Consider the following 19,071-nt stretch of genomic DNA (forward strand, 5'->3'; position numbering starts at 1 on the left):
CACCTAATTGGGTTGCCTCTTAAGGAGCCTAAGCATTTGTAACGCTTGTATTCACAAGCGGGCCAGATAGAATCCCAGCTAGACAGAGTCTGAGCTGGATTGAATCTGAGCACCTTCATGGAGGCAAGGTGGGACTTAAATACAGAAAACAGTATAGGAGGGGTGGGGGTGGGGGGGTCTGGTAGTCCAGGGTGATGGGAGGAGGGGTTTAGGAAGGGTCTTGAGAAGTCCAAGGAGGGTCAAAGGCTGGAAACACCTGGAGGCTATCAGGAGATATCAGATAATGGAGGGTTTGAGTGGGAAGCAGGTGGGGCAATCAAGAGATAACAGACAATAGTCACAGATTGGAATATGAAAAGCCAGGTTAAGTGAGGAGATTCCAGGCGAGCTCAAGGAAGTTCCCAGAGTCTGAACCCCATCATTTCCACATATCTAAAAGTCTAACATATCTACAGAAGAAGGATCTTTCCTCTTGTCCATCAGCAAGAGACATGTGTCAGCCAGATAGAATGCTGCTGATCTCTGAATCCCACACAGTTGCCAAGTGTTTATTTTTAATGCACATGTAAGACTATGTCATTCCTGGTTCAAGAAACACTGTTGATCAGTGGAGTCTGGCTTTCACTTCAAGGATTTGTCCTTGAGATTTTCTTGGCAAAGACATTGGAGTGGTTTGCCAGCTCCTTCTGCCATTTTGCAGATAAAGAACTGATTACAAATGGTGGTTAAGTGACTTGCCCAGAGTCACACAGCTGGTTTGAACTCAGATCTTTCTGGTTCTGAGCCCAGTGCTTTATTCACTGTGCCAACTAGAAAGAAGCACTAGACTTTTCCCATTTTGTTTGGATCAATTATAAATCCCTCATATGGCAGTCTGGCTCCAGTCTATCTTTTCCGCATAATTTTCATGTTTTCACATTACACCCTGTATGGTACAACCAAACCAGCTTATTTACTGTCTCTTTTACTCTCCATTCCAAATTGTCTGTCCCACTTGCCTTGAATGCTCTTCTTTACTACTCCTAAAAGGTGAAAAACTTATAGAATCACTTCAAAGTTCTAGGACCACCTCCTACATAAGTCATTTCCTTATTCTACACCCCCCCCCCCACCCCCAGATATTTATGCCAACCACACCTCACAAAATGCCTTGTACTTACTTTGGAAATATATTTTTAACTACTTGTGGCATTTCACTTCTAGTAAAATGGAAACTCCTTAAAGTCAAGGATCGCTTGACTTTGGTCTTTCTGTCTCCAGTGCCCTGCATACAGTAGGCACCTAATATATGTTTGTAATTTGGTTGGATGATTGGTTAGTCATAAGGACTAACTGGACAAAGTGAATTTCCTGAATTGCCCTACAGGTCTCTCCCAGTACCTTTTTAGCCAGAAAGAGAGAGGTCAGCTGAAAGAGATTTTCTAATTGACTTGCATATGTGAAACTGTTTAATATAATTGTACATGTATGATATATCAGATTGTGTGCTGTCCTAAGAAGGGGGGAGGAGAGGGAAAGAGGGAGGGTGAAAAAAACTTGAAACTCAAATCTTATAAAGATGAATGTCAAAACTATCTCTACATGCAATTGGACAAAAATACTATTAAGGAAAAAAAGAAAAAAAACAGAAAAAAAATAACTTTTCAAATAGAGGGCTAGTCTTAGACAACATGCAAAACTTATTTGTCTTTAACTCTACCCACACTGTTCAGTCTCCTTTACTAGGGGTATTTCTATGCTTAATTAAGGATAATTTAAGATGGGTTAAAGTGAGAAATCTTGAGTGTTTTTTCATCACCCACTATATATAAACAAAACGACTGACTTCAGACAGCCAATGTCTCTAAAATGAGATCCCAACATCTGCATACCTTGATCGTATACCACTTCTCAAAACTCTGTATTCTAATCAAACTGGAAAACTTTTTACTTTCTCATTCTTGTCCTATCCACATGAAAGGCCATGCCAGTGTCTACACTGTTCTTCTGCTTGGAGTGGATATCACCTTCCCTTCTCTCTGCTCCCTACCACCCAGCCCCAACATATTCCCAAATCCATCTCTTTTCCACCAAAAATCCTCCTCAGATATCTCCTCCTCCATGAAGTTAGCCCCAATCTCCCAGGTAAAAGTATCCCTTTGAGAAGGCAAAGGCTGTCGTTTTAATATGAGAATCTCTAAGACCTTCCTAAACTGGCCCTTAATACTTGGTGCTTAAGGTTGACTCGATTTGAACTAATTTTATCAGTGGGGCAAAAGGCCCCAGCTGAGGGAAAGGAAGACTAAGTAAGCAAGGAGAAGACAGAAATTGAGCTACCTGGTCAGAGACAGGTGGCTCACTGCTTTTACACATGAAATCCCATGTCCTAGGAGAACAATTAATGAGACTGGCCGCATTCAGTTCCAAACAGAGAAAAACAGGGCTGATGAAAAAGAAAAAATTCTAAACCAAATTGGATTTACAGAGTCCTCCCCATTTATGGCATCCCTCCCAATTCCACAGAATAACAAGGGAAATGTGGACAGACATAGAAGGGGGGCCGTCTTACCAAATCCTTTCATTCAACCAGCAATTCTTAAGTACTGACTGTATAGAAAGTACTACACTAGGAACTATGGACCAAGGCAGAGCCAGCTGCAGCTTGTGACCCTTGAGGTGGTCCAGGCCTCAGTCCCAGGCTCCTTTATCAGATGCCTCTTCCTTCCCCTTGCATAGAGTAGGGCCCCTTCCCAGCTCCTCCTCATTTTTTTTAATATGATTCCCTTCAGCAGTCCCAGGACACAATGAATGACGAAGATGACACCTTATTTATTAAGGACAAATACAGAGAAAAAAATACGGTAAATGCAGAAAGGATATCAGTATAACGAAGAGGGAGTCTGTATGAGGACAGCAGAAGCAGACTTCCTTCTCCCTGAGGCTCTGTATCAAGGGAGTGTAGAAAACATCCAGAACAGAAGGTGGAAACTACAGGATCTTTTAGGAGGAGGAAGGTAAATGGCTTCTAGGCACAGGAGAATGTTGGCTCCAGGATTATGACTGAACTGCTCCTCCCTGCTGGATGCCTGGGGACCTGAACAGGAAAGCAGGGATGGGAGGCACCTTTTTTAAAGGATGGAATCCTAAGGTTTACCTCAGCAGACCTGTACGGGAGAAGAGTCATTACAGGCTACAGGACCTATAAGCAGCATCTCTTCTCCAAGGAGGAGGGAAAACCTGATGATGCCTTGGAGATAAAGTTCCCATTAATCTTTCCTGTGCCCTCAAGAAGAGATTGACTCATTTTTCTTATTGAAATGTAGATTTTTCCTTTTCCCCTGCCCTCTAGAATCTTGAGGATATCTCTGAAAATTCTTATCCCAAAGAGAAGGGATCCTGCCTAAAGAAGGACTTCTGCTGAATCATGGGACATTTGGAGAACAGTACTGGAAACTTCTTGGAGCAATAGGGTAAAATATCACAGATTCTACCACCCCTCTCTCATCCTAAGGAGCTGGGGATGCCGCAATTAGGGAGCAACAGAGCCTAGTAAGAGAGAGACAGAACCAAAGTGACACATATTCCTATAGTCTGAGTTCAGGGATGGAGAATTATGATCCTGGGCCACAAAGAAAAAGGGGTATTACCTGTAGGCTGAGGCCCAGTGTGTCCTGAGGAGGCAGAGAAAGAGAAAAATATGAAGTTACAAACAGTGAAATTTTTAGAGTGGGGAGTTTTCTACCCTAGAGTCAGGATGCTCACCTACCACTCCAACATGAGGGACCCTAAACTTTAACCCCATTGTGTCTGAGGAATTCTCATCATAAGCAAAAGGAAGGAACAGTTCAGGGCTGTAAAAAGCCTGAGGAATCTCCTCTTTGTCAGGCCCAGCACTTGGCTCTCTCAGTCACCAAATCCTCCTACTTCAGGTTGGTCCTGGTTGGGGAAATGTTGATTGCAATGTCTCCCACCCCTTGGCTTTACATGTGACCTTGTGGGATAAGTTCCCTTTTTGGGATATGGGGGTGGAATTCATTCCAGAGCTAGAGGCCCTAGAGTAGTGGATCTTCCCCTATGGCCTGAGTTCTATGGAGCCAAATCCTCTCACTGCATGCTCCTCACCTTTCTTGTTCTTCAGGTGGATGATCAGCCCTATGCTGAGGAAGATCAGCCCCATGACAAAGCCTCCAATTCCACTCAGCAGTTTGCTCTGGGCAGATTCAGACTGTGCCCCTGCAGAGAACATGCCTTGGATCATCACTTATCAGTCCTCTCCATTCCATCCTCATCCAGTGACCTCAGAGCCCAGCCTGGTTTGGGGGACACTAAGACATGGAGAGGTAAGCAGGGGCAGAAGCCTGGATTCCTGCTGCAACTCCATCCGAAGGAAAAGACTCCAAGGGTGTTTGGGAGTGAGGTGAGAGAGAACAACTGCTTTTTTGAGGACATTTTCCATTCGTTGATTTGCAGAGACATATGTGAATTCCCAGAGGTAAAAATGATCTGTCTCCCAGGGTAAGGCATAGTCAAGTGAACTTTGGATCCCCAGAAGAGGATGGACTAAGATTCTGTCAGTTCCTCTTGTGGAGGAATACGTTTCCATAGAGCATCAGGATTCTGTGGATGCTAGCTCAATGCTGCAGTCAGGAAGATATGCTGGGAGAGGGAGGAGGATGTATTTGATCCAAGGCATAGGAAAAGAGTCTGTGGGAACATTCACTGAAGGACTTCCAGAGATATGAGCCTTTCTGTCCTGGGGTTACAGGGAGGGGACAGGTTGGGGACAAAATAAGGGAGTTGGCTCTCACTCCATTCCACACTGATGGGGCTCTGTAGGCTGGCATGCTCCACACTGCAGGTGTAGACATCTCTGCTCTGGGGAGCCATTTCCAACATGACCAGGGTCTGATAGGTCCAGTCTCCATGTTGTATCACACCCGTGGACACAACCCCAGCTGTCTCCTCCTGCCCATTCTTGAACCAGGTGACCTTGATCTTGCTTGGATAGAAGCCAGTGACAGAGCAGACCAGCAGGTGATGCAGGGCGTCTGTCTTGGAGGGGGAGATGGTCACTCTGGGCTGGACTGAGGGGGAGAGAGAGACAAAGTGTCAGGAGAGGGAGATCCTTCTACCTTGTGATGAGGGTCCCTGTGGCTGTCTGGCTTTGAAAGCCTCTCCCAGAGGTGTCCATCACAGGCTCAGAGGTGTTCTCTGTGGGGTGAGGTCCTCCAGGCTCCCTGTCCCCATCTGGCCTATTCGGTCTGGACAGTGTCCCCCTGGCCCTGCCTTTGACCCAGCCCCTTTGGGCGGTCCTGTCCGGGGTGGGGGAGAGGGAGGGAGGCTGCGGGGCAGATGGGCGGGGGTCCAGCCTCCTCGGGGTCAGCTCAGGACACACATTCAGATCTGGGATCCTGGGGATCTCCCTCCCAGGGTCCGGAAGTCAGGGGCTGAGGATCTGGGACACTCACCTCTGCTGTCCACCGTGAACCGCTTAGTTACCTCGTAGTTGCGTCTGCACAGCGTGTCCACGTAGCCTCGGTATTCCTCCAGGGAATCCTCCTGACCATTCCAGTACTCAGCATCGGGCCGCCCCAGCTCCGTCACGGCCACGAAGTGCCTCAAGTCGCTGTCGAAGCGGGCATCCTCCTCGCCATTGTATATGGATCTAAACACAAGCCGCACCCGCTCCGTGCCGTTGGTGAAGTAACACTCGCCCTTGTACTGATACACGAAATCCTCTGCGGACGGACCCGGAGCCGCGTCAGCCGGGGGCAGACCGACCGCCGCCCCAGTGACCAGGCCGGGACCGCCCCCAGCGGTGCCTGAGGGATCACCTTCACATACACACGTACAAACGATGCACACGTACGCACAATACACATTCACACAACCCTCACATACACACGTACACGGGCACACACATTCACATAGACACATACATAGTTTCTCACACATAAAATCATCACAGGTAGAGAAGGTGGCAAAGCGAAGTGAGGGGAGCGACACAAAGTTGTATCTTAGAGGCACAGGCTGAGCTCCTTTCTCCTCCTGGGAAATCCCCATCAAGATCCTCCTCCTGCTGCTCCCTCTCCTGGACAGAGCTGCCCCTCCCAGGACATCAACACCTCAGTCCCTTCCAAGACCTTCCTCCTGCCTGCCCCAAGCCCTCTGGGACCTTGTGATATGACCAACTTGCCCGTTTCCCAGAATAACTGCACAAGCCAGCAAATGTCCTTCACACTGAGACAACTGCCCTACTCCAACTGTTTCTGTGCTACTTGACAATTTTCTTACTTCTCAACCCAAGTTCGGGTTCACCTAGTCCATTTCCCCACTTCTACACAGGATGGAACTGAGGAACAGCCTTTTGAGATGACTGACCCAAGGACTCTAGGCTAGTAATTATAACAGATAGGGGTGCAGCACAAGTTCTCTGACTACAGATTCAGTTATCTTTTCCCTAAAACCACTTTGCTTAATAACTTCCAGTCAACATCCCACATTGGTAGAAAAATCAGTGAAGGCTTTGAAAAAGAAAAATAAATGAAGTTCAAGGAATGTCTTGATCAATGAGAGATGAGTGAAATCTAAGGCCAGTGCTCAAGAGAAGGCAGTTTCAACCCAGAGTGACATCATTAAGTCCCTACTATGTGCAATACATTTTTTAAGCCCTGGAAATATAAAAATACTCTACAGAACCTGTTCATTTTATCACTACAGCCCAAAATAGGAGAAAGACATCTAGATAACAATAATACAAAAAAAAAAAAAAAAAAAAACAAAGCAAACAAAAAAGGGAGGCAGTTAAAGAAGAGGAATGGACAAATTGTTAAGAGAAATTTGAGGAGAATCACTTCATTTGTCTAAAAGTTGATATTTTGGGGGTGGAGTGGGCTAGGTTGGAATATTTGGAAGGAGGATCCAGGATTGACTGGAAACCAGGAATCTTGAAGAAATTCCCTAGTCCCAACATGCTGTATATTCTAGGGCCCTGGACAGGTCTGCTCCTCCCTCTCCCCACCTGAGTTTCTTTTCAAAGTTCCCACATCTCACTTAGACTGGAGCTATGCCTTTGCTGTGTGAACAGACAGAACAGTTCAGGTAAGGAACTAGGACACACATAGACAGGAGAGAACTGGCCAAGGGGATCTTCACACTCATCTTCGGTTTCCTCTCACCTGGTAGTACCAAGATACTCCAAGTACCAAGACAATGAGTATAGAATGTCTCCCCATTAGATGTATTCCAAAGACAATTATATGAGGGAATCTGAGGAAAGAGTGAGAACACTATAACCTGGAGATATCAAGAAAGTTTTCATGGAGCATGAGGCATTTGAACTGTTCCTTCAAGGAAGTCAAGGCTTTGAAGGCAGAGATGAGGAGGGAGTACATTCTAAGGATGGGGAGCAGCTTATACAAATACTTGGAGCACAGAGTTGAGGGTTAAATTCAGGGAAAAGAGATTCAAGTGGAATGGGAAGTGTTCAAAGGAGAGAAAATAAACTTTAGAAGTGGGTTGGGCTTTAAATGTCAGGTTGAGGAATCAGGCATTGATCCTAGAGGCAAAGGGAAGACACAGAAGGTTTGTTAGAAGTCTAGGAATATTGTTTGATGTTGGTGTGAATGATGGATTGAGGAGAGAAATCAGCAGAACAGGGCTGACCTGAGCATTAAAGAAAGTCACAGATGATGTAGTGCAGGTGAGAGATGAATTTTCTCAAGGGAACCTCCTCAGTCCTCAAACATTCCCCTCAGTCCCACTATCTTGTTCCTTACCACAGAAACATGCACTGATGCCAGACTAACCTGGGTATCTTTGTATCTCTGGGTATCTTTGTAACTCTGACATAGCTCCCTGCTCCACCATTTACCCCAAAGGATCAGCTTGTTTTTCTGCAGAAGGAGCCCTCTCCAGCCTCACCAGTGGCCTCTGTTCCACAATGGGAGTAATTTTCCACCCTCTTCCTGGGAGACCAAGGACTCCCCACTCTGTGTGGATGACTCAGGGAGCACCATTACTTCTCTTACCTGGGATGTCCCTGGCCCAAGATGCAGATAAACTCAACAGCATTGATGTAATTAAGAGACCAATCTTCCAGCAGCTAGCAGAGATCCAAACATCAACCATGTCAGAGATGAGCAGGAAATCAAGGGAATGAGCAAGCAGGATGGATGGTCTCTGAGCCAATCAATAGGACTCAGCACTTCACTTGTTGGAGAAAAAGTCTAGGCTGGTGTCTTTAAGTCCTCTAACTTTGAAAAGTGACTAAAAGAGGAACCAATAAGCTTTAAAAGCTGAGCTGTGTCATCTGTCTCCAGGCAGAAAGTTATTGTGAAGGACCTGCTAGAATACTTTCCTTGGCAGGAGAAACAAGTGCCCTAGATCTAAGCCCTTACAGCCTCCTAAATGTACTGCCTCATTCCTGCCTTGCTTTGCTCATATCTTCTGCTCCCTTCTATCTTTAAAATGGGTTCCATTAGAACTTGAATTCTTTGAGAGCAGAAATGTATCTCCAGCCCTTAACACAATGCTTGGCACATAGTAAGAGGTTACTAAGTTCCTTATTCATGCTTTCAATAACATACAGATTTATAATGTTTTCCCTGAACTTAATGCTTTCAGATCACAAGGTTCTTTGCTTATGATAACATCTCAAAAATTCAATGGTACTAGGAGAATTTTAGCATACGTTTTCCATATATAGCATGCAAGATGGTTCAGAATTCTGCAGTCAGAGCTCTTCTTGAACTCTTAACTGTCTGGGATTTCTCTTTTTGACTATCTATCTATGTTACTTTAATCTGTCACCCTAGGTTCCTGAGACACTTTGGTCTAGACACAGATATGCTTTTACTCTCTGTTTTTATCTGGTAGAAGCTGCATTAGTTTATATTCATCTGATATAGACGACAAAAGAAGCAGGCCAATTGTCTTAGGTACTCAAATATTGATGAGTGTTAGTGAGTAATTAAACATGGTTGCAGATGCCTTCTTCCATCTGATCTGATAGTAAGTTTCTGAGGTTCCCTCAAGAACAATTTGGAAAATGCTTACCCAAGAAAGGAAACATCCCTCATGAAATATTGAATACCTACTTCCACAGAAGTGACTTGAAGTCTTTATAATGTTCTCTTACTGAGGAACAACAGTAAATACACCAAGTAACAAAAAATGAAAACGAGTTACTTATGAGGTAGATGAAGTTGCAATTCCTTAAAAAAGATGAGATTGCTAGATCGTCTTACTTGTTTCCTGAAAAACCTGTATATGGGTCAAGAAGCAACAGTTAGAACCAAGCATCGATTGATTTAATAATTTAATTGAATTAATATTGGAAAAGGAATATGACAAGGCTGTATATTGTCACCTTATTCATTTAAGTTATATTCAAAGGACATCATGCAAAATGTTGGGCTGGATGATTCAAAACTTGAGTTAAGGTTGTTGGGAGTAATAGTAAAAAAAAAATTAGATATTCAGAGAATGCCACTTGATTGGCAGAAAGTGAAGAGGAATTAAAATTTCTCTTGATGAAGGTGAAAGAGGAGAGTGTAAAATCTGACATGAAGCTCAATATAATTAGTACCACAACATCCTGGCAAACAGAAGGTAAAAAAAGGATGCATTTTAATATTCTTGGGCTCAAATATCACTGAAGATGGTCTCTGCAACCATGAAATTAAAAGCTTTGGCAAACCTGGTCAGCATACTAAAAAGTAACAATACAGATTGGTATACTCAAAGCCATGTTGTTGTTGTTGTTTTTCCAGTAGCAATGCATGGCTGTGAGAGCTGGACTATAAGGAAAGCTGAGCATCACAGGATCTCCACTTTTGAATTGTGGTGCTGGGCAAAATTTCTGAGAGTCTTTTGGACAGAAAGGACAAATCAATCAATACTTATAGAAATGAATTCAGGCTATTTAGTGGAAGGTCAAATACTAAAGCTGAAGCTTAAATATTTTTGATCACATAATGAGAAGATGGAACTCATTGGAAAAGACCCTGATGTTGGTAAAAATTGAGGAAGGCAAAAGGAAAGGGGGATGGCAGAGGATGAGATGGATAGATAGCATAGTGGATACAATGAACATGAACTTGGATAGATTTTGAGAGATAGTGGACGATTAAAGGGCCTGGTATTCTATGGTCCATAGGGTCATAACAGAATAAACAGCGACCACAACAACAATTTCATTCATTCATCTGTAGAGAAATGGTTTTGTATTTTCTAGAAAGTAGCACAGAAAAGCAATGGTTCTTTGAGGGTGATGAATGGGGGAAGTGGGGCAAGGTTCACTATCTATTTTTATCATTCTCCATTCTTTCCAGAGCTAATGATTTTCACAGAATATGAGGGGCATCAAGAGTATTTGTGAAAATGCTTTCCCTCATAGGATCATCAAATTATAAATTTAGCACAATAAGGGATCTTACAGGTTAGCCAGTCCAACTCCTTCACTTTAATAACATTGTAATTGAAGCTCAGAAATGGTGTGCCTGGCCCAACGTTACTCACATTACATTCAAACTCAGGTCTTCTGATTGCAACCCTGTGTTAATTCCACTTTATCACAAAGATTCCCATAGGACCCTCACTGATCTATTTTGCTGTTTACTAAAGTGGAACCCAAGATCAAGAGACTGAGAAAACTATAAAGTATATTTGACTATAACTCAGATACAAATTAGGTAAAAAGGGCAGACAATGGAAAGAGTACTCAGTCATAATCTGGGTTGCTTTTTGCTTTGTTTCTGTTGTGCTGGTTTTATTTTTTTAATTTATGGAATTAAACAAGAATTTCCAAAATGTAGTACGATGAAAAGATTATTTCTCATAAAACTGCAAATATATTATGCACAATTTGCTATACCTTTCAAATATACAACAAAATTGTCAAGTAAATTTCTTTTTATTTTCAGTCCTTTCTCTGAATGCAGAGAACAGCTTTCTTCATATGTTTTTTAGGGTTAATTTGAGTATTTATAATTTTCAAAGTAACTTGTTTGCTGAAAGTCATTCTTAAAACAAACATTGCTCTTTCTGTATATAATGTTCTCTTGGTTCTGCTCATTTTGCTCTTTGTTATTATGTGCAACTCCTTCCATGTTTTTCTAAAATCAGAGTTCATTATTTTTATAGCATGGTAGTATTCCATCACTGCGGGGTCATTTTTGAAAACACCACTCTAGGTGTGACTGATCATAATCCCAGACTATATAATTAGTAAGTCCTCTGCTGTCTCCTGCAGGAAAGAAGCTAACTAGAACATGATGGTCCTCCAATAGATGGCAGCAGAGAGTGAAAGATACACTAAATTAGCTAAATGATAACCAAGAAGAACAGTGCTCTACACACTACAGGGTATTTTCACCTCTGAAGCATCACATCTGTGAACTGCTTCTGCATTGCTTGCTTTGGATGAATGTGTCTCCTGCACATGCACCCCTTCTTATAAACCCTGGTCACATGCGTCCCTTATATGGATATCTCTCTATGGGTGTCCCTCCATGGACGTTCCCAATCATACTTATCTCTTGCACATATCATTTTCTACTGAAAATGTGGGTTGGAGATATGAGAATATTCCCTTGCCATTAATTTTGATATTATCTTAAAGTAAATGTGGCTTCATTTAAGTTAATGAACACCAGTTTTGTATAGTGGGAAAAGCACTGGATTTGAATCAGAGGATTGGTTGTGCTTCCATCTTTCTGGGGCTCCCTCAGTTTCTATTCTTTAAAATGAGAGGCTTGTACTATACTATTGTTTGTCTCTTAATCTACTGTTCTGATGAATTCCCTCTGGTTAGCCTAGCAAAAATAAATATATTGATGGGGACTTGTGATCAGTGGTTTTAAGTGGATGTTGACACACAGAATTCCTAGAGGCACATGTGTAAGGGTTGATCCAGCTGATGCATACTCCTTCCTTCCTTCCTTGCTTCCTTCCTTCCTTCTTTCCTTTCTTCCTTTGAAATTGTTGGGCTTAAAATCTAGAAAGATTGAATTTAAACCTCATCTCTGACATTGGATGCATAACACTTGGATCTTCATTCTGTTTATAATGTGGTTCTACTCATAATGGTATTGTTTTGGGCATAAATTTGATAATAAGTGAATGAATAAAAAAGAACTTATCCAGTGCTTTCCATGTGCCAAGTGCTAGGGCAATAAACAGAAACTGCAAGGCAGTCCCTGCTTCCAAGGAGACCCCATATTTCTTGGGGGAAACAACTCCTAAGTGAGAGTTCAGCTGCAGGTGGATGACAGTGCTAGAGGTCTGGAGGGCAAAGAGGCAGGGCAACTGGTAAGGCCTGGAGGACACTATGAGTCAATGACGCGACAACTGGTGAATCCTACTGGTTCCTGAAACTGTTTTGTAAACATTAAAGTATACAAATGCCAGTAAGTATATAAATGTCAGTAAGTGTATAAATGCCAATCATTTTTCTTCTTCCCCATGACAGCCTCAGTTCAAGGTAAACATCCCCAGTTACTTCAGTTGCTCGGTGCATCGCTTGGTCTCTGGTTTATTCACTGTTTTTGTCATCTTCTTCTGGATGTGTGCCAGCTTGTTGATGCACTTCCACATATGAGGTTCCAGAAGTGAGGCCAATATTTCATATATTGTTCGAGGAGGAGAGAGAACAGTAGATATGTGACTTCCCTCATTTGAGCACAAATTGACTTCACAACATTTGCTAAATGCCTGCTGTGGGGAAAACATTTTGACAGGCACTGGGAGAGGTGCCAAATTTTGTTTTATTTTGTCCACTTCATCGTATTTTATTTTTATAATCACAAGAAAAGACAGTTTACAACATTCACATCTATAAGAGTTGGAGTTTCAGATTTTTTTTCTCCCTTCCTCCCCAGACCCCTCCCTAAAATGACAAACAATACAATATAGGTCATACATGTACAATCACATCAAACACACTTACACATTAGTCAGACTGTGAAAGAATCAGAACTGAAGGGGGAAAACATGAGATAGGAAAAAAAGAGAAAATAGCATGCTTTGATCTACATTCAGACTTCATGGTTCTCTCTCTGGATGTGGATATAATATTTTCCCTCATGAGTCTTTTGGGATTGTCTTAGATCACTGTATTACTGAGAAGAGCTAAACCTGTGAAAGTCAGTCAAGATGCAAAATGTTAGTTAAGAAGATACCATCTTTGTTTGTGTAATCTTTATAGCTTACTAGAGAAATAAGATTCATATGCATGGATAATTTGATCGATTTGTGCTCTTAATAATGCTAGTACCACTCCACTGGTGCACATTGATACTCATTCATGACTTCATTCTGTGTGATTTGTGTCCATATTTCTCCATCAATTCTGTATTGAAGTTTGACCCAGTATGCTAGACACTTTCTTCTATTAATATTTCAGGACAAGCAATCAAGAGCCTGGCTGTTTATCTGTAGTATGAATGATCATAGCTGACATTTAAAGTAACATTTTAAGCTTAGTCAAGTGCTTTACATGTGTTATCTCATGTAAACTCGTTATAGGAAGGAATTGTTTCATCCTTTATATTTGTGTTTCCAGTGACTAGCACCTGGGACACAGTATATGCTTAATAAATACATATTGATTTATTGATTGTCTAATTGATTCTATCATCACAACCACCCTACAAGGTAGCTACTGTAGGTATTATTGTGTGTTCGTCCTTTGTTGCTGAAGAAGACCATGCCATCAGAGAAAGAATGACATGACTTGCAACTGACTTGTTTTGAGTGAGAAAGGGCTGTGCAGGTCAGCAGCCTCACTTCTCCTCCAGAGCCATCTGAATCCAGTGACCAGATATTCATCAGGATGACTGGAGATGATCCAGAACAAGGCAAATGGGGTTAAGTGACTTGCCCAAGGTCACACAACTAGTGATTGTCAAGTGCCTGAGGTGAGATTTAAACTCAGGTCCTCCTGACTCCTGTACTGGTGCTTTATCCACTGCACCACCTAGCTTCCTTATAGGTATTGTTATCCCTCTTTAAAATATGCAGAAACTGAGGCCCAAAAGTTATATGACTCAGCCATGTCTATATTGAGAATCAGTGTCAGGGGCAGGATTGGAGTCTTCCAGACTCCAAATTCAACATGTCCTTATTTTCACTATTTCTGGATATGCATTTCCTTAGTGATGCATTTTACACTGTATTTTGCATTCATTTGGCAATAAATCCCAACCAATTCATACCCACACTATTTTGCCTTGGATCACTCACAATTCTGATCATTCAGAGATAAGACATGTCATGAATGGTAGCCATTACTAGAAGAATATTGTGGCTGGGAAATAAGAGGTTTCAAGCAGATATGGTAGTGTATACCTATAATCCCAGCTTCTAGAGAGGATGAGGTTGGCAGATCTCTTCAGGTTGTGAGTTCTGACCTGTAGTGTTAGCAGGGTCATGCTGATACACTATCCTCACCAAGTTCAATATTAATACGGTGATTCCTCCAGAGGTATCCTGCCACTCCAGAGACTCTTATTGCCCAGCTTTTATGCATCTTCTGTTTCTTCACCCAATCTTCATCTAATATGGACTCAAGTTCCTTCCTCATCCTGGTTGTCTTCTTTTGAACTCTCTCTAGCTTCTAGATGTCCTTCTAAAACTATGGCAACCAGAATTGAACACAATCATCCAGATGTGGTCTGGCAAGGGCAGAGTATAGTGTGACTATCATCTCCTTATTCCTGAAAATTATACTTCTCTCAAAATAGCCCCAAACTGCATTAACATCACACTGATGACTCACATTGAACTTGCAGCCTACTGAAAGCTTCCAAATTTTTGCAGTCACACTTTAATCAGCCTATACCCTATCCTCAACTTGTGATATTGAGATTTTGAACCCAAATATATGATTTTATATTTTATCCCTATTCAAATTCAGTCTTTAAAATTTCAGTTCAGTGTTCAGGAAAGTTTTTGGATCTTAAATCTGCCTCCCTTTTGTTGGATATCTTTTGTCCAACTTTTTGTCATATGGAAATTTCATAATTACATCTACACCTTCATCTTTGACCAATCATACCCTATGAGTCTACTAGAAGCTTCCTTCAGGCTGAAACACTAATGACTTCTTTAAAATAAAATTTTATTTTTTGCCAATTACGTGTAAAATATGTTAGTATTCTTTTTTGAAGTTTTGAGTTCAAAATCTATTCCTCCTTCCCCGCTCCTCTTGTAATGGTAATTTAACTGGGGAGATCTTTCCCATTCATTAAGAGGCCCATGTAACCTGCCTGAGTCAAATGGAATCTTGAGTCACATGAGTCTAAGTCATATGGACCCTGTGGTGGGAGAAGTTTGCTGAAGGAGTGTAGTAGGAAGGGTGAAACAGGAAGAGGCAGAACTAGAGCACAGCTTAGAGGAAGTTAGTGAGACAGCAGTCAGAGCCAGGAAGAATGAAGGCAAGTAGGCTGCTGGCTAGCATGAGTGACAGTGATTGTAATATTGTTTGAGGGACTGCTTGCGATTTGTTTAATGGAGATGCTTTTTGGGAAGCCTAGCAGGGGGAAGGCTTGGGGAAGGTGTTATTCTCTGTATTGTTATTGTGTATAAATTTTAGTTACTATGATGGATTTGATTTCTGGTGTCTGAATAAAGGTTTTTATTCTGTCTTTCATGTGGAGAGTGTGTTGTATTTCTTCATTCAGAATTGCACCGGGATGTTCATGGCCACCAAAGGTGCTGTGAATATTACATTGGTGCTACATCCCTGCCCTGAGTTGATAAGCAATCTAATATAGGTTATGCATGTGCAATAATTTAAAACATATTTCCAAATTAGTCATTTTGTGCAAGAATACAACAAAGAGAGAAAGAAGGAGAGAGAGAGAGAGAGAGAGAGATAAACAAAGAACAAAAAAAGGAAAGAAGAAAAGGGAAAAAAAGAAGGAAGAAAAAGAAAGGAAGGAAGAAAAAATAGCATGCTTTGATCTGTTATTGAGATACCATCAGTTCTTTCTCTGGAGGTGGATACAATTTTTCATCATGAGTCCTTTGTACAGTATTGCCCTTACTGTGTATAATGTTCTTCATTTTTTGAGGCTAGTCAACCAAACATATCTGAATGTATTTAATTGTATCTTCAACTAGTATTTGTCTAGGTTTTTCACAAGAGTATGGGATTTTTTTCAAATGGTTTGTGAAAATCTAGGTAAACTGTACCTATTACAGTCAACTTAATGTTTACTTATCCTGAAAAAAAAAGAAATAATTGATATAAGATAACATTAATAATAGTAGTTGACATTTGTGTCTTGCTAAACATAAAATACATAAGAAGTTAAAGAGATGAATACAATTTTACAATATGTGTACGTATATACTAGATAGTACATATGCATATGTACATGTGTATATGTATATATAACAGGTGTGTATATAATAGAATTCTAGAAATAATTAAATGGCAATAGAAAGTAACATACTTTTTTATCAACTACATATGCTACCCTAACAAAAGATGACCATGTGTTAAACAACTAAAACCTCACAAAGGCAGAAAAGCAGAAATATTAATTGCACACTTTTTAGACCATAATGTAATAAAAATACATTCATTAGTGTCTTGTATTACTGAGCCTTGAAAGTATACACAAAAAAGTAACTGGAAATTAAGCTATCTAATCATCAAGGATGAATGGGTCAAAGAAGAAATTGCAGAAAAAAAACAAAAATTTCAATAAAAATAACAATAATGAGATAACATGCCAAACTTTATGAGATGCAAGCAAAGCAATATTTAGAGGAAAATTTCTATGTCTAAATGATTACATTAGGTTTAAAAAAAGGTAAAATGCAAATCAGAAAAATTGAGCATGCAACCTAAAAACAAAACACATTTTAAATTCTCAATTATACGAGATAAGTCAAAGGAGAGATTAACAAAAGTGAAAGTAAAAAAAAAAAATTGAACCAATAAATAAAACCAGAAACTGGTTTTATGAAAAAAATGGATAAATTGATTTTAAAAAATAAGAAAATCAATTAATCAATATGAAAGTCACCATCAGTGGAAATGAAATTGACATAATTATTAAAAGTTATTTGGCTCAATTATATCTCAATAAAAGAAAATAATGTAAATGAATAATATTTAAAAAAGTAAATTGCCCAAATTAACAGAAGAAGAAATGGAATACTTAAATAACCCTATCTTTAAAACAAATTTGAAAAATCCATAAATATGATTCCTAAGAAAAAGTCCCAGGAGTAACTAAAGAATATTTAAAGAACAATTAATCCAAATACTGTCTAAATTGTTTGAAAAAGTAGAAAAAGGAATCTTGCCAAATTCTTTCTATGACACAAATATGGTCTTCATATCTTTAACTTGATAACTCCTAATTTAGAAAGGAGATCAGAAATAGAAAAAGAAAATGATACACAAATTTCCATAATAAGTATTGATGCAAATTTTTAAATAAAATAGTAGCAAGGAGACTAAAGTGAAATATTCAAATGATCACACACTATGACTAGGTGGGATTTGTACCAATAACACAAAACAGACGTGAAATTTAAAAAACTATATATATTTACATATATATATATATATATATATATATATATATATATATATATATATATATATATATATATATATATATATATATATATATATATATATATATATAAAACCATGATTGACCATATCAATAACAAAAATGGCAAAATAATATAATCTTATCTATGGAAACAAAAAAAAGGCTTTGGACAAAATGCAATAACCATATCTATATAAAAAAACACTGAATATTACTATGAACACTTGCTATGTTTACTAGCATCAGAATAAATTAAGGTTTTCTTAAAATGACAAATGCTATCTATCTAAAACCAAGTGAAAATATTACATTTAATGGTAATATGGTAAAAGTCTTACCAATAAGATCATGGATGAAGCAAGGATGTCCATTATCATCACTATTATTCAATATTGTATTAGGAATGCTAGGTATAGCTATAAGAAAAGAAGAAAATAAAGTACTTAGAATAGGTAAAGAAGAAACAAAGCTATCAGATTTTGTGTATGACATAATGATATAATCCAGAGAAGTGAAGAGAATCAACTAAAATATTCATTGAAACATTAACAACTTAGGGAAGTTTCAGGATATAAAATAAATCCACACAAATCATCAACATTTCTATATATTACCAACACAATGCAACAGGAAACAATAGAACAGAAATTCAATTTAAATTAACTTCAAGCCATATAAAATATTTGGGGGTCTACCAGGCAAAAACAGTCCAGAAACTATACGAACATGATTATAAAACAATTTTCATGTAAATAGAGACATATCTAAACAACTAGAGAAATATTAATTGCTAAAGGGTTGGCCAAGTCAATGTAATAAAAATAACAACTCTGCCCAAATTAATCTACTTATTCAGTATCAGTTAAAGCACCAAAGAATTAGAATTCAAAAGAATAATAACAGAATGCAAATAGAAGAGAAAAAAGATGAAGAAGATCAATGAAATGAACGAAAAGAATGCAAAGGAAGGTGGCCCATCATTATCAGATTTCAGATTGTATTACAAAGAGGTAATGATGAGAACAATCTGCTTCAGGCTAAGAAATAGAGGGGTGGATCCATGGAACAGCTTAGGCATACATTACATGCAGTAGAAAATGACCATAGTAACCTAACATTTGATAAATCCAAACATTCAGTATTCTAAGGCAAGAACTCACTGTTTGACAAAAATTGAAGCGAAAACTCAAAAGCAATTGGGCAGAACCTGGCATAGGACAATGTCTAACATTGTATACTAAGATAGGGTCAAAATGGGTACATTATTTAAATATAAGGGGTGATATCATAAGGAAATTAGGAGAACATGGAAAATTAGAACTTTCAGATCTCTGGATAAGAGAAGAATTTATGAATAGATAAACAACAGAGAGGAGTGATCATCAATGTGCAGCATATTGATTATGATACAAAACTACTATATGAAATGATGGGGGTGGTTTCATAAAAAATATGGCAAGACTTATATGAACTGAAGTAAAGTGAAATGAACAGAACCAGGAGAACACTGTGC

The 19,071-nt window shown here is 39.6% G+C and overlaps 1 protein-coding gene across 4 annotated transcripts in view; it reads right to left on the reverse strand.

The window, feature by feature from the left end:
• Positions 1 to 2,788: 2,788 nt before the first annotated feature.
• LOC140525897 (DLA class II histocompatibility antigen, DR-1 beta chain-like) overlaps positions 2,789 to 19,071 on the reverse strand; it is an 84,536-nt gene continuing 68,253 nt past the window's right edge. Inside the window, exons 1-6 of one of the 4 annotated variants that reach the window (XM_072641666.1) lie at positions 8,010 to 8,242; positions 5,448 to 5,717; positions 4,788 to 5,063; positions 4,102 to 4,212; positions 3,627 to 3,650; positions 2,789 to 3,073 (exon numbers count right to left, since the gene is read on the reverse strand). In XM_072641666.1, the coding sequence (XP_072497767.1) occupies positions 2,928 to 3,073; positions 3,627 to 3,650; positions 4,102 to 4,212; positions 4,788 to 5,063; positions 5,448 to 5,717; positions 8,010 to 8,109 (927 nt within the window). In that variant the 5' untranslated portion in view covers positions 8,110 to 8,242 and the 3' untranslated portion in view covers positions 2,789 to 2,927. Of the gene's footprint in view, positions 3,144 to 3,626; positions 3,651 to 4,101; positions 4,213 to 4,787; positions 5,064 to 5,447; positions 5,718 to 8,009; positions 8,243 to 19,071 lie in introns of those variants that run through there. The other 3 variants (XM_072641665.1, XM_072641669.1, XM_072641664.1) reach the window with 3 other exon arrangements.

Source organism: Notamacropus eugenii, chromosome 2 (genome assembly GCF_028372415.1).
Source record: "Notamacropus eugenii isolate mMacEug1 chromosome 2, mMacEug1.pri_v2, whole genome shotgun sequence".
Classification (NCBI taxonomy): Eukaryota; Metazoa; Chordata; class Mammalia; order Diprotodontia; family Macropodidae; genus Notamacropus; species Notamacropus eugenii.